Genomic DNA, 15504 nt, shown 5'->3' on the forward strand with positions numbered 1-15504 from the left:
GACACCAAATGATCCATTGGAATCCAGTTTTCCATTTTGGGGGTGAATGTGAGGGAACACAAACAAAATGACAGAAACTTAATGTCCTTCTGGAGATCTACTCTCAGCTTGATTTAGGCAGTTGGTCTCATGGTTAGGCACCAAGAGGAGATGGGAAAGTTTTTAAAAGTAAGGAAGAAAACTAAAATAAGGAGGATAAAAACAGGAGATTAAAAAGGAATGGAGAGAAGGAATACATCAATGGAATCATATGTCAATGGATAATGCCTCAGAGGTATCCTAGCCCTTCCCCATGCTGTGTTACCAAGCTCTGTGGACTTGGTCATCTAAATATCCTGCTAGGGACTTCCCTGGTGGCTCAGCGATTAAGAATCCACCTGCCAATGCAAGGAACACGGGTTCAAGCCCTGGTCTGGGACGATCTCACATGCCACAGAGCAACTAAGCCTGTGTGCCACAACTACTGAGCCTGCGCTCTAGAGCCTGTGAGCCACAACTACTGGAGCCCACGTGACACAACTACTGGAGCCCACGTGCCTAGAGCCTGTGCTCCGCAACAAAAGAAGCCACTGCAATGAGAAGCCCGCACACCACAACGAAGAGTAGCCCCCGCTCACCGCAACTAGAGAAAGCCCACGTACAGCAACAAAGACCCAATGCAGCCAAAAATTAATTAATTAAAATATCCTGCTACCCATGGCCTCCTCTTCATTTTCACAGCCATGCCTGGTTCAGACCTTCGTGACCTCTCTCCTCACTTTCTCTGCCTTCACTCTCGTCCCCTCTAAATCCATGTTCTAACCCCACTCCCAGAGTGATCTTCTCAAAAGACAGCTCTAAACTTGTCATTTCCTACTGAAAAATTTTTAATGCCTCCTTCATGTGGAACATGGGAAGTAGCATGAGCTCAGAAGACTGATCATTTTGAAAGCTAGCTCTGCCACTTACCAGCTACATGACTTTGGGCAAATTTCTGAATTTCCCTGCACATCACCTATCTCAACTGTAGTGATAATACTAACATAGTAAAGATTCCTTTGGTTACCAGTGACAGAAAACCAACCCACACCCACTAGGCAAAAAGGGAGGGGGGCTTGTTAAATCAAGTGACTAACTGAAGACTAGTACAACAGGGTCCCAGGGATAACCAGAAATAGGAACTCACGAATATCCTATGAGTCTCTTCCATTCTTCAAGGTTCTGGTGGAGCCCTGCATGCCCGGGTGGGGCCCTGCATGCCCTTAACGTGGCTTCCAGAGGCCCATGGCCTGGCAGCATCACACAGTTCTCAATTACATACAAACCAGTTCCCCTGCACCACTAATCCTGCACTCTGTCCACCTACAAGGCTCACCATTCCCAAGAAGTTGTGTGCTGTTCCTTCTTGCTGGGGGGCAGGGCTGTCTTTCCCAGGCATTCTTATCTTACTCCTATTGGCCTCTTAAACCCCAGGCCAATGACACCCTTCTGCAAATCTTTCCTCAGCACATCTAGAGCTAGGTACGAACAGCCTCCCTGCACTTCCCGAAGACTGTTCTTTATCCTCTACCACAGCACTGATCACATTATATAGTAATTATTTGTTGAGATCTGTTTGGTCCTTCCAGCTAACCCATCATTGGGCTGACCTGGGCATCCAGGATAATTCTCCCATCTCCCTCTTACTCTACATTCAACTGGTGGAATCAGTCCAGAGCTCAAAGTACTCCTGGCAGTCAGTCTTGGCTTTTCTATGGGCCAAAGGGATGAGGTCACCATCATCAATGAAGTCACCACTGCATGATTCATCTGACATCAGTTCCCCACTTGGAGTGTTCTGATATTCCCAGAGCTTCTCCCAAAGCATCCAGAACATGGAGTCCCTTCCATTTTTCAAGGTTCTAGAGCTAATCCTCCAGCTCTCTGGATCCCTGGTAAATATCTATCTCACTGAAAAGCAGCATGAGAACTGAGAGGCTGGAGTCCTCAATGGGGGAAGCCTCCATCCTCCAGTCCTGGGACAGACCTCATTACCCCTCAAAAAGGCCGTCCCCGGGCTTCCCTGGTGGGGCAGTTGTTGAGAATCCGCCTGCCGATGCAGGGGACACGGGTTCGTGCCCCAGTCCGGGAAGATCCCAACATGCCGCGGAGCGGCTGGGCCCGTGAGCCATGGCCGCTGAGCCTGCACATCCGGAGCCTGTGCTCCGCAATGGGAGAGGCCACAACAGTGAGAGGCCTGCATATCGCAAACAAACAAACAAACAAACAAACAAAAAAAAGGCCGTCCCCATGTCTCTAGCAACCGCTTCTCCCCTGGCCCAAAGCTTTTACCAGGATCTCTCAGGACACATTCTCCGCGATGGGAGAGGCCACAACAGTGAGAGGCCTGCATATCGCAAACAAACAAACAAACAAACAAACAAAAAAAAGGCCGTCCCCATGTCTCTAGCAACCGCTTCTCCCCTGGCCCAAAGCTTTTACCAGGATCTCTCAGGACACATTGTGAAGAGCCCTAGCGTTCTCAAAGGTGAGCCCTGATCTCACCCTTATGGATGAGCTCACATTTATAGATAAGAAAGCTGAGGCCCCGAGAACAGAAGAGGCACGCTCAAAGTCACACTGCTAAGTACTGTCAGAGCCAGAACCAAATGCCCTCTCTCGGCTGAGTGCATCCGGTAGCTCCTTAACCTCTCCTGATAGACCCTCCTTTCAGAATTCCAGTCCCAGCAAATGCTGTCTGAAGAAGTCGTCTTGTAGGCAAAGGGGGCAAGTCCTCCTTTCTTCCCCTCTAGAAGGAAGTGGCAGAGACTAGTCTTGAACCAAGATCTGACTTCAAGACACTGAACTGCCTTCCTTAACCTGTCATTCAGTACAGAAAAAATATCTTCCAGATTCACTGAATAACCTAAAGCAGCTGGCAATGTAAATACCCACACTCAGACACAAATGGAGGGGTCTGGTGAGACGTCCAGTGGGACTCCACAAGGAACTTTCAAGAATCCAGGAAGTCTTGCAGGACAATGGAAATCAGATTTGGGGTTTGAGAGTTGAGGCCTGGGAAGTGTGGCGTGAGGACGTAACTGAACATTTCCCAAAGTGTGTTCCAAGTCCTTGAATGCTGGGATTAGCTGGAAGCCTTTGAGATAACCACTTCACCTCTCTGCGTCTCAATTTGCTTACCTACAACCTCAAGGAGATCTAAGGGAGGTGGTCCAGTTGACCTCTGCGGAGCCTCTCAACACAGCCATTTTCTGACCCTGTGAATTGATGAAAGGAAGCGATTTATCTCCTGTCAGCAAGGGGAAGGAGGGTGTGGTGTCAACGTGCAGAGTATCCCCCCCCCACCCCCCCCCAGGGCCTAAAGTTAGAAGCAGCACTGTTGGCGAGTGAACGCGACCTGTCCTGATGGGTGTTTCCAAGCATTGCCCAGGCAGGAAGACAGGGGCTGTTGCCTGGATCACAGGCCACGTCTTAGAGCTCTAGAGTGTATCACTCCTCAGGGATCACAACCTAACACCTTCGAGGGACACTGGGACTGTAAAGGGGCCTCAGAGAATGTCGCCTCTAGGGGGAGCAAAGGTACACCCGCCGCATCCAGAGTCGCAGAGTCTCCCTTTTCTGGCTGGTGCGGGGGTGCGTCAGTGGTTCAAGATGCCGTAACTCCCTTAGACACCAGTTTCGTAGTAAATGACTCAAGTTCTGCCCTGAACAGCATGGGGTGGTGGGGATGGTGGGAGGCGAGACGGAGCAGTAAGCCAGGAGTCCCTACTTTCCAGTTCAGGGACCACCGCCACCCCTCCCCCATCACCCCGTGCGCCTTAAAAAAAAATTTTTTTTTTAACTCTCTTGCCCTTTCTTCCTTCCCGATTTCTAGTTCTGTTGTGCACTTAGAGGCCGACAGAATGGATCCTGCCTTCCGGGTGGAGTTTAAATATACGTGAATAATTTTTCATGACTATTGCGTCATCATAAGAGTCGTCGCGATTCCCCAAGAGGCCTCCACGTCTTCTCCCAGCATCGGAGCCTGTGGACGCTTCTGTGCGCTGTGCGCACTTTCGCGAGGAGCCCTCGGCTCCTCGCGAGCGCTGGTCGCTCGGCCCCCTCCCCCAGTCTCACCTTCCTCCCCGTCGCTCCTCCTCGGCTCCTCCTCCTCGCCCCCTCCCCACAGCCCTCACGGGGAGTCAAGCTAGGGTGAGCCGGCAGGGCCGAGCGGCGTCCGCGGGCGGGGCGCGGGGCGCGGGAGCCGGCAGGCGGGCGGGCGGGCGGGGGCGCGGAGCCGCCAGCCCGCAATCCGGGGAGGTGCCTGGACCCGCCCTCCTCCGGGGCCGAGCAGGGAGGGGGCCCGGGCCGGCGCTGGGCGGGGAGAGCCGCCTGGCCCCTCCCCTCCTCCGCCCTCCCCAAAGTTGCCGTCTCCCCCGGGGCCGGCCAGTCTTATGATCCAGCGGATCCTCCTGGGGAGGCCGGGCCGGGGAGAGGGCGCGGGCGCCGAGCGGCGGGGGCAGCGGGCGGGCGCGGCGACCGGGGCCCGGGCGGGGATCCGGGCAGCGACCGAGGCGGCGGCAGCGCCCCGGGCCCGCCGCCCCCTCCCCTCGGGCGGGGGGAGCCGCTGCATGGGGCCGGGGGGTCGGCCCTGCTGCGCTGAGCGGCGGCGGCGGCGGACCCCCCAGGCGGGCTGGGGCTGAGCCCGGGGCCGGGGCGGGGGCTCCGGGGGGACCATGCCCGGAGGCCGGCCGGCCGCAGCATGGCTCACGGGCCTGGCGCGCTGATGCTCAAGTGCGTGGTGGTCGGCGACGGGGCGGTGGGCAAGACGTGCCTACTCATGAGCTATGCCAACGACGCCTTCCCGGAGGAGTACGTGCCCACTGTCTTCGACCACTACGCAGGTAAGCCTCGGAAGTGCTGACTAAGGGGCCGCTCCCCGGGCCGGGAACTTTGGAGCAACTTTGGCTGAGCCCCCTCACCGCCTCCCCTGCGCGCGCTCCCCACCCCTCCCCCGCCGCGCCCTCCGTCGGGCGCCCGGCCCCACCCCCAGGCTTTCCCTCTGGCAGCCCCTAGCCTGCCGGACCCAGCCCTCTTCCCACCCCCAACTCCTGTGCCCTGTCCTGGCGCCCCGCATTTCCCATCCCCCTCGGCGCCCGGGGCCGACCTCCTTGACCTTCCTACAGCTGCCTTCCCTATTGCCCCAATCCCCGAGGGGGAAACGTGGCCACGGGACTTGGGAGGAAGGAGTGGGCAGCTGGGGGCCACATCGCCCCGGCCTCACGCCACTTCACAGTGAGCCGGGCACAAGGGAAAACGGGTGGCATCTTCCTGGGAACTCGCACTTGCCTCCAGCTGGGTTAGGAGGGAAGGGTCCTGGTGGGGAACGAAACTGCCCCAGAGGCTAGATGATTGTGAGCTTCTCTCCCCGCCCCCACTTCTCTGCCCTTGCAGTCAGCGTCACCGTAGGGGGCAAGCAGTACCTCCTGGGACTCTATGACACAGCCGGACAGGTGAGTATCTTGGCCCCTGGCCGCACCCCCCCGCCCTTTTCCCAATTCAGGGTGTCTATGAAGGGCCTTTGGAAACTGACGTGTCTAGGAGGGAGGGTGTGTCTGCAAGGGTCCCTCTGGATCAAGTATTTCTTTTTTCAAGTCACCACATTAAGAAAAGGAAAAAAAAAAAAACCTCAGCAACAAACCCAGACCAGCCTACCCCATGTGAACCCCTGGGCTGAAAGTTTCTGCCTGTGTGTGCCTTCTGTCTGGTGCCTGGTGTGTGGGTCCCAACTCCTGTTGCAAAGTGGCAGCGGCCAATCCTGAAGCGCTCTTATTTTTAGTTGCCGATGACCAGGTCTCCCCTCACAGCCTTTGTCTGGTCCCTCATTGGTGAGTGGTCTGCCTGCCCGAGGAGCCTGATTGGTGGGAAATGGCATCATCTAATATGATGGGAAGGCATTTGGTCCTGGTTATGTTTATTACAACATCATTGCACTCTGGGACTCCAGTCCCTGAAAACGTAATTTGTGGTATTACCAGAGGACCACAGGGAAAAAAGAAAAGAAACAACAACCATCCAGCCACTCCCAGGGGCAGGGAGGGGAAGGAGGGGTTAGGAGTTCAGTGTGAATCTTGGAGGAAGAGCTTTTTTTTGTTGTTCCCTAGGAAGGCCAGGTGACTTTGTCTGGGTTTTCTTTGGTAGAGATTATTGTGCAGAAAGAAAATGCACCCTCCGACCATTATTTGCAAATTAGAGGTGGCTTCTGAAGGATTAAGGTCTCCTCTCTGTCTCTGTCCCAGCTCCACCCTCTTCCCAAACCCACTTTTGCTGTGGGCCTAAGATGATTTGTTTGATGAAGTTTTGCAAAATCCAGCCCTGTGATTAGACCTGAAAATTTGGGCGGAAGTTTCCACGTGTCATCCAGACTTGAGTCCTTGAGAACATGTGAGCGGCTGAGGGCCTTGGAGTGTGTCTTTAGGGGATGTACAGTAGTACAGGTTCCTTATCTGTAAGACGGGGTTTAAAAAATTCACACCATTACCCTGGGCATATATTATATGCTGGATGCTTAGCACTGAGTCTGGCACACACTAGGCACACATTAGGTCAATGAAGAGGAGCTTTTCTTTGTAGCCCTTGTAGATTTGGATTTCAGAATTGTAGTACCAGGTTAGATTCCGAAGAATGTCTGTTGGGGGGTTTGGCCCCAACAAGATGTGGGGCCAAACCTCGATGTGGCCTCTGGTTTCTATACTGTGAAGTTAGAGGAGCCTCTGAGAATAGAGAAACCACTGGCAGACCACTAGTCACTAGGTGCCTGAGGCCGCCCACTTTCACCAAACTGAACCAGGTTAGTACAACGAGTTCTTAGCTTTCCAGGGCCCCTTTTCATTACCTGCCTTGTAGTTACTCCTTCTATCATTACCAGATGGTATGGAGGGCAAGAGGCAGAACCCATTCAATCAAATAAGACCAACTTTTAAGAAGTACAGCTGGTAAACAGCAGGTTGAAATTGTTGTTTGAAAGGGGAGAGGTTAAGAATCGTCTCTAATTTTAACTTCTCTCACTACTGCCTCTTCCCTTTTCTTTGTTACTTGTCACCATGGCCATCTTTTGACCACGAGCCCTATTCAACAGGACGTGTGTATGTCAGAGCTGTTCTGTGCACATTCAAATCTGGCTAATATCTACTGACTTCCTTCTACTTATCAGGCCTGGGGCAGCCACTTGCAAATATTATTTTATTTTCTCCACTAAACAACCCCATGAGATAGGTGATCCTCCATCTTTGCAGATGAGGAAACTAGGGCTCAGAGAAGCTAGGTTGCTGATCTAAAGTCACAGCTACAGAGGGGTGTTGCTGGGATTAGGACATGGGTCTGAATCTCCCATAGTTTGAGGCGGTTATATACAGAGGAAGTCATGGGAGGTGCTGAGGTGCCACCTGGGTTGATTGGGTTGCTTGTGTCTCTGTAGACCTGGTCCCTGGAATCTTCACAGTCATTCTCTGAGTGGGGGTTGTATGCCACCCCTACAGAAGAGAAAACCCAGGTCCAAAGAGTCAAGTGCTGTTTTCAGTGGAGATTGTAAGCTATCTTCCAAGTGGGATCAACCTATTAGTGAGAGTCAGATATTACTGTTTTTATCCAATGGTGGATCACCTACTCAATTGGCTAAGAGGTGTGTTAGGCCCCCTTGGTGTTTCTCCCAGCGTCTAAGATTTTTCTTAGTTAGCAATAATTCACCTTTCAGCATCCAAGGGTTTATTACTAATAAGCAATCTTAGCAACATAATCATCAATGAGATTAAATGAGTGCCCACTTTGTACCTAGCACCGCACTAAGCACCAGGGGGGTACAAAAGAATAAATTTAAGATAGGGATCTGCCATGTCTGAGGACAGCATAGGTGGAAGTGTCTGAATTAGATGCAATGTGTGATATGTAGGAGATTCCTGTGTTGTACTTGGTCATTAAGACCTCGTGCCTCTATGAATTGGTAACTGATTAATCTTACAATAATAATAATGATAAAGAAACACATTCACTTGCATATACATATATAGAGAAATTTTCAAGTCTGATGGGCAGCAGAGGAAAGCCCATGGGCTTTGGAACCAAATAAGCTTGGGCCCAGATCTCCACCTTGCTGTACTGGTCCTGTGAGTCTAGCTATATTATTAACCTTCTCTGTGAGCTAGTAAAAATTGTGGTTAATTAGAATCTGCACTGCAGTGTTATAGGTCGGCTTAAATTGTTTAATGTATATAAAAGCAGCTGACACTGTTCTTCGTTCATAATAGTAGATGTGTAATAAATATGAGAAATTATTGTGCTCCACTGTGGGCAGTTTTATGGGGGGAAGAGGTCACACGTGGAAGAGGACCGTGTATTATACTTGGAGTTGATAGAAATTCTACTAGGATGCCAGATCCTAGAGGCTTTTTCGCGGAGGTATGATGCTAGCTTTGTACTTAGTAATTGCCACGGTCTGCATCACTGGACCCATGGACACGGTCAAGAGCTCCCTGCTCTAAATGCCCTGTTGTGTCAGATGGTTTCCTTTCTTGATCAGAACCTGCATCCCCAGTGATGTAAGAGAAACTCTTAGAAAAATGAAGAGTTCAGCATAGAATTTGAGAACCAAGTGGGGTATGTAGGTTTCAGTCGATTCTACTTTGAGAGGTAAGATGGGATGAGGGAGAAGCTCACAGCACTTTAAAAAGTTCACTCATGCACTTGGGCTCTCACTGTATTTGAACAACAGCACATCTCCCTTGGGTTGGAACTTCTAGACTGTGTGCTTACTGTTGGGTCCCCTCTTTGACCCCAGTTGAGTTCAAAGCCATAGGTAACAATGGCCCAATTTAGATATTAAAGAACATATTACAGAACTTCAAGAGATGACTGTAGTAGATAACCTCTCGCCTTCCGGAGTAGGCTGCTTCCCCCTTAACCTCCACGGCTATTGGCAGACAGAGACAGAATATATAGTGAATGTGAATGTGTCGGGCATCATGTTGAGTCCCATCACGTTCTCTGCCTGGGCACATCCCTCCACACCCCCGACACTAGCATTAGGCCAAAGGGAAGCCCCCCTCTCTTGGCCAAGCCCCTGGTGGCCCAGGAGCAGCCCGACATTTTACTACCAAGCGTTTCAGAGTGGAAGTTGAAGGCGCTCCTTCCTCCTCCCTGTGGCCTGCTGGAGGGGTCCTGCTTCCGGTCTGGGCCTCTGCAGCGCTTCTCTTTTCTTGCCTGGCTTTCAGGGCTTCAGGGTCAGCTCTGCAGCAGCCCCAGTGTCTGCTCAGGGAGGTGCTGGAGGGGTGAGATTTTCCCTCCTGACTCTGCACTGTTTGGAGCTCAGGGGAGGTGGGAAGAGCTCTGGCTCTTGCAGACGAGCCAGTGGGAGCTGCCTGGCAAGCTGCTCTCGAGGTGCGGGCTCCAGGCTGATCTCTTAATCCTTGGCAGGAAGGCAGAACTTGATACCCTGAAGAGGGAAGGACGGACGCCCAGTTTATCCCAGGTCCCGGAATACCCACACTCAGGAGGGTGTGTTGGGGTTGAGTTTGGGTTCCCTAGAGTTCCAGATTTAGCCACTGCCTCAGTGTGTACAAGTCCATATGTGTGCTTTGGGGTGTGCTGTTGCTATATCTGTTAACTTAAACACACACAAGTTCAAGGATGCATATAAGAGAGCTATAAATACCTTAACTCAGGTGTCCCCTGGGGTTGGTTCAGGGACAAGCGAGGTCTGTTTCTTACTTGACATAGCCCAGCAGCTGTGGCTGCCTTGCAGGCCCTCTGGGTGCCCAGGGAAGCACTTCTCCTCCAGAAGGGAATCTCCAGGGAGGCAGCCTGGGAATGCCCTGCCTTCTGGAACGCCCTGCAGCACCCAAGGGCCTAGTTTAACAGGAGGGGGGAGGGGTAAGCCCAGGGTATTGCCACTCATAGAACACCTCCCACCTTCAGGCAGGCATCCTCACAAAACCTTCTGAGGTAGACTCTTCCCAGGTGAGGAAATTGAGAGTGAGTGGGTTTATGAGAACCAGACCAAGATGTGATTAGGAAAAAGGTTTTCCTTACTTTGGAGGGGCCCGCAGGAAGCATCAGTAGGGCTCAGGAAGTACCCACTCACATCACCCAGGCTCCAGGTCCCTGCAGCCCGACACTGCATCCCTGAGGGGCCCCGGGAGCAGAGTTTGGGAGGAGCCACAGGGTTCCTTCCAGACATCAGCTGCAACAGGTGAGATGCTGGCACTGAGCATCCTGGTTTCCCTTAGTAACCTACTGTAGATTTGTCATCTGTGCATTTTGCTAACCTTTTTAGAAGCTATTTATATTTCCAGTCTGCACTGCATCATAGGGAATGCTGGTTTCCTCCTCCGCGTGGGGAAGGTGGATGGCCTTTCTTGGGTTCAAAGCCTTTGCAGTGGCCGAATGCCCTGTGTCCCCCCTCTTGGCACTCTGATGTGGGTTTGGGATGTGATCCTCTGATCCATCCGGCTTCACTTCTCTCATGATTCTCTTGAGGTTTGGTGACATTTACGCTCTGGGAACCAAAGCTTACCAGCAGGTGTATCAGGAATGGTGTTATAGGTGCACCCAGATGCCATCCGCTCAGCTCGGGAGTTGGGGGGGCCCAGTGTGTAGCTTCCAGGGGGCTGAGCATATATGGTCATTTTTATGTGTGCCAGGTTGTGAAAAAGGTGGGAAGCATTGCTTTAAAGCTCATGGGTTAGAGGCCTTATGGAGAACTGGGTGTTTGTGGTTTTATTGTGGAATTTGGGGTTTCAAGAGGTGAGCCCTAGTGTTATTAAAACAAAACAAAACAAAGCCGTTCTCCATGGGGCTCTCGGTTTCTAGCAATGACACGTGTTGGCAGCAGCTGGTACTACCAAGAGGCCTCAGGTACAGAATAGCAATATGCAAGGAGGAGGAAAGAGAGGCTGTTACAAAGAAACTAAGCCCAAAATCACACATGTCTTTAAAATTCAGGCGCCTCAGCTGAATTTCCTTTCACTCACAGGGCTTGGTTTTGCCCTAATTTGGTGTGTTTGGGTCAAGGAGCGGCTTTCCTTGCCCTCAGCAGTTTGCTGTTCCTCTTTTAGTTTCTGGCAGGCAGCTGCTTTGCACGAGGAAGAGAGGGGAGACCCAGCCAGGGAGGCTGCGCGGGGCGGCAGGATGGCCATGGCGGGTCATCGGAGCCCTTCCTGGCCACCCAGCTCTCCGAGTACAGTTCTTCCAGATCCACTGCCTGCTAGACTGGCTCGATTCTCTCTAAGCTCCATGAGGACAGGTGACCGTGTCTCTTTTTCTCCACCGTGTTTCCAGCACGTAGCCCAGTGCCTGGTGCATGGTAGGTCTACAATGACTGTTCCTTTTTTTTTTTTTTTTTTTTCTGAGGTTTTTTTTTTTTTTTTCATATGGCACGGTGAGCCCCCTAAACATGGCAACAGTTCTCTTCTGAATTAAGTCCTTTTTTAAAATTAATTATCCATTTGGAATTTGAACATAATTCTTTGGAAATATTAAATGGGACTGTCACCATCCTTGTTATACGTACAAAACTATTTCAAGTTAGTATGTTACATCTACTAGGAATATTTAATTTAGAGATTAATATTTAACTGTGGATTAGATGAATGTTCCTTTTTGAAAGGATTTTGCATGAGCAGATTGAGGAATGATTTGGGACAGGAAACCCTTTTATATGCCCCCTAAAATCTTAAAGAGTATCATTTGCTAATCATTGTAATTGTATTCCTTTTCCCTAGAACAGGTCAGACAGCAGAATGAAACCTGATGTTCCTGATAAATTTGGTTATTAACTATAAACACATTATCTATCTTAAATAAAGGAAGAAAAAAGGACTTCAAAGGGTTCAGACCATTTACCAGATATTATTCCAACTAGTGCCAAGGAATTAATCACAAATTATTCTCAATAAATTTCTTTCTGTGTGATGCATTACCCCAGAATGTTGCTCATACCATCTCATTACATATCATATCAAATTTAAAGAGCTAGAAAATGGAAAGTTTCATATAACTAACATTACTAATATTCCTTTGTTTAAAGTATAAAACAGAATTTATTAATTTATACTATATGGATTTACATTTCAAATTATTTTGCCTGCCTTTAATATTTTATTCATTGTTCCTACACAAAACATTTGCAAGCAACAGTGAAGAAACCTATTAAGCATAAGAATCTAAGGATTATCGGTAAGGTATCTCATATTCAAATTTTGTTGTAAATTCATCTGACCGAATTCCTTTTCATTCTTTGTTGCCAACTAATCTGCATGGCCTGTAAGAAAAGCTAAACAACTTAAATACTTGTTAATGCTCTTACATTTTGATTTGAAATTATAATCTTTAAAACAGTGAACATTTCCAACTTGGAATTTGTATTGTCATGTTCTTTCAAGATACACAGTCAGGTAGTCTTATGCAATAAAAATTTAAACATAAAAAAGTGTCATCCAGACATATAATACAGGATGATTTCCTTCTCATAAGTTGTTTAGTCTTTATTTGTTATTGGGCTGACATTACTGACATCTGACACTGTTCTGTTCATTCTTCAGTTTAAAAGTGAAAAGCTTCTTAGGAAGAAAAGACTCTCTCGTCCACTTTAATTCCCTAAAGAGTTTATTCCTTTGGGAAAAATAATTGTGTGGAGCACCTGTGGTGCAAGTGTTAAGGAACTATCAAGCAAAACCCAGCCACAGCTGTTCTGTAATCACTGAAGTGTGCCCAGTGCATAATGGCACGTTAGGTAGGCATTGATCTCTGCCAGTTTATGAGGTCTCTTACAGAATCAGGTAGACTTTTGCACTGAAGCCCATGGAGCAGAAATCACTACTTCTAAACTAATCCATTTTCAAATTACCACCCCATTGTGACTGATGACCTCACTACGATAAGGTGACCATATGTGTGTGGGTTTATCTCTGGGCTTTCTATCCTGTTCCATTGATCTATATTTCTGTTTTTGTGCCAGTACCATACTGTCTTGATTACTGTAGCTTTGTAGTGTAGAATGACTGTTTCTTAAATTGAGTTGATTCGCATTTGGCTGTCAACTCATTTCTGCTAAAAGTTTAACCAAAGACTAGGGTTATTGCTGTTAAATAAGAGCTTCTGGCACAACCCCTTTCTTGGAAAAAAGCTTTGTTAATTTAGTAGAAGTCTCTAAATTTCAAGGGAGTGACAGGCATGGAGGTAAGCAGCAGGCCAGGCGCTATCCCCTGACCCAAAACCTGGGGGCTTTAAGTGGTCCGCAGTGGGCCCATCCCCCAATGCTCTCTCTCAGGTGCGGGCCTCCACGGCTTTCCTGAGACCTCTCACTCTCAGATGCCCCGAGGAGGAGGCAGCTTGGCAGTGACGGTGTGGGTTCTGGATTCCCTGGAACACTATTTTTTTTTTTTTTTTTTTTTGTGGGGTACGCGGGCCTCTCACTGCTGCGGCCTCTCCCCTACGCGGAGCACAGGCTCCAGAAGCGCAGGCCCAGCGGCCATGGCTCACGGGCCCAACCGCTCCGCGGCATGTGGGATCCTCCCCCTGGAACACTTTTGAATCCTGCTCCTCCTCTCTGTAGCTGTGAGACCATCAGGCAGCCAACTTCTTCCCTCCCTGTGGACGGGGGAGATGATGGCCACCTTGCAGGGTTGCCGTCAGGGTTAGTTAGAGATGATGGGTAGTTGTCCCAGGTGGCCTCACGCTCAGTCAGGGGTGATGGTCCTGGCCAGCTTTGGGGGCTCTACCCCAGTTCAGTTCAGCTGGTGTTGATTCATTGCCTCCTCTGTGTTCCAACCTCCTGTGGGAGAAGAAAGGGGGAATCAGATGGCAGAAAGCAGCGGGGAACACTCCTCATGTGAAATTGAGTGGTACACCATCCCAGTTGAGAAGAGGTAGTAGGGATAAGCTCTGGAAAGCTGTAGGCTTGCAGGAAGAGATGGGAGGCAGTACAGTAGACTGGTTACCACTGTGGGCCCCCACATTGGACTGCCAGGGTCTACTTTCCAGAAAGGGGCTTGACTTCTCAAAACCTCAGTTTCCTCATCTGTAAAATGGGGATTATAAAATCAAATCAGAGCTTCCCAGCTCCCAGGTAAGGGATTTTTCTTAGCCTCAAGGCGGCTGGGTAGGGCCTGGGATGGACAGTCCTGGGCTCAGGTTGTCCCTTCCAGCTTGAGCCGTCTAACCTCAGTCACTTAGCCCATGGCCCCTCTACCCCACCCACTGTGTGCTGAACGCATCTCTCTTCTCTGTCCCAGGAAGTGAAAGCTTGGGAACCATTGGGCTAAATGAGGTCATGCAGGCAGAGGGGCCCAGAGAACGGATATTCTGGGTGGAGAGGAATAGCGTGGGGAGCACAGGCACGGGGTGTCCCCAATGTGTCTTTTTATGGTACCTCAGATCCCTGCTATCAGTGTCAGCATGTGGAGTAGGGATGAGAATGAAATTATGGAGTTTTTCACCCAGTAACTGATGACTTAGTAATTAGAGAGATATTAATCTGGTGCTGTGTTACTTGTTGATTTTAATAGAAAGAACAGAACATGGGGGAAGGGGCCTCTATTATTGTTGCTGTTTCTTTTCAAGTGACTGGTGGGAGTAGAGGCCCAGCTGCCTCTCTCCTGATGCCACACTCGCCAGCCCTTCCCAGACTCAGGGAAGACTCTGGGGTTTAATAATGACACTCTTGTCATTGAGTGGCACTTTTACAGGGTGTGAAGCACGTTGCACATGGTGCTCCGTGAGGCTTCTCACCTGCTCTGAGTAAAGGAAGCAGGTCGTGGTTGCCTCCTTTGCAGGTTCAGAGAGGTTAAGTGACTTGCTCAGACCACACAGCTGGTAAAAGGCAACACCAGGATTGCAGGCCAGACTGCCCAACTCCAAGACCTGGGTTCTCTGTGTTAAACCACTCACAAGAATCAGCTTGATGGTGTTATATGTCTACTTTATATCACGTATATTTTGTTGCGACGATTTCCTTAAAAAGTACATTCTGGGCACATTGCTTTTCTGGACAGAAGAGTTGGTGGAATGGTGTCTATAGATGGGACACTAGGGGCTGCTGCTGAAATGGCTCCTTAAAGATACCTCCCCCCAACCTCCACCCTGGGAGATTAAAGGTGTTTTGTCCATTTGTTCATTAACCTCCATTGTTGCTGAAAAAGAGGACTTCCCCTGCGTGGTGCAGGTAGCTGCATTGCCAGTGAGGCTGTGGAAGAAACTTCATGCTGGTGCAGGTGTCACCTGTTCCCAGGAAGGAGCTCTGCGCCCCTTTGCATTGTCACCCCTGCTCTGCCTGCCAGCCCTGACTTGACATGAACTTGCTGTGTGGGGGCTGCCAGGCAGATGTCTTTTCCATCCCATAGGGGCTGCCCCAGGCTTTTCTTTTCTCCCTTTAGGAGTTTCCTTATTTAGGTAAAAACTGCCATTTTCAACCTGTGTGTCCCTCTTCCATCGGGATATGCCCTGAATATGCACCCAAAGACTTCCTCTGCCACCCACTCCTCATTTTGCCTGCCT

General features: G+C 50.0%; 2 protein-coding genes across 5 annotated transcripts in view; one reads left to right on the plus strand and one right to left on the minus strand.

Moving 5' to 3' along the window:
* Window positions 1-4233, minus strand: part of ATP6V1E2 (ATPase H+ transporting V1 subunit E2) — a 32546-nt gene extending 28313 nt beyond the window's left edge. For all 4 annotated transcript variants that reach the window (XR_003682315.2, XR_003682316.2, XM_024118802.2 and 1 more), the window contains exons 1-2: window positions 4096-4233; window positions 3160-3236 (exon numbers count right to left, since the gene is read on the minus strand). The gene's annotated coding sequence lies outside the window, so the exon portion shown is untranslated. The remainder of the gene's footprint in view (window positions 1-3159; window positions 3237-4095) is intronic.
* A 465-nt stretch (window positions 4234-4698) lies between these two features.
* RHOQ (ras homolog family member Q) overlaps window positions 4699-15504 on the plus strand; it is a 37836-nt gene continuing 27030 nt past the window's right edge. Inside the window, exons 1-2 of the mRNA XM_024118804.3 lie at window positions 4699-4862; window positions 5413-5471. Of these exons, the coding sequence (XP_023974572.1) occupies window positions 4721-4862; window positions 5413-5471 (201 nt within the window). The 5' untranslated portion in view covers window positions 4699-4720. The remainder of the gene's footprint in view (window positions 4863-5412; window positions 5472-15504) is intronic.

Source organism: Physeter macrocephalus, chromosome 12 (assembly GCF_002837175.3).
Source record: "Physeter macrocephalus isolate SW-GA chromosome 12, ASM283717v5, whole genome shotgun sequence".
NCBI lineage: Eukaryota > Metazoa > Chordata > Mammalia > Artiodactyla > Physeteridae > Physeter > Physeter macrocephalus.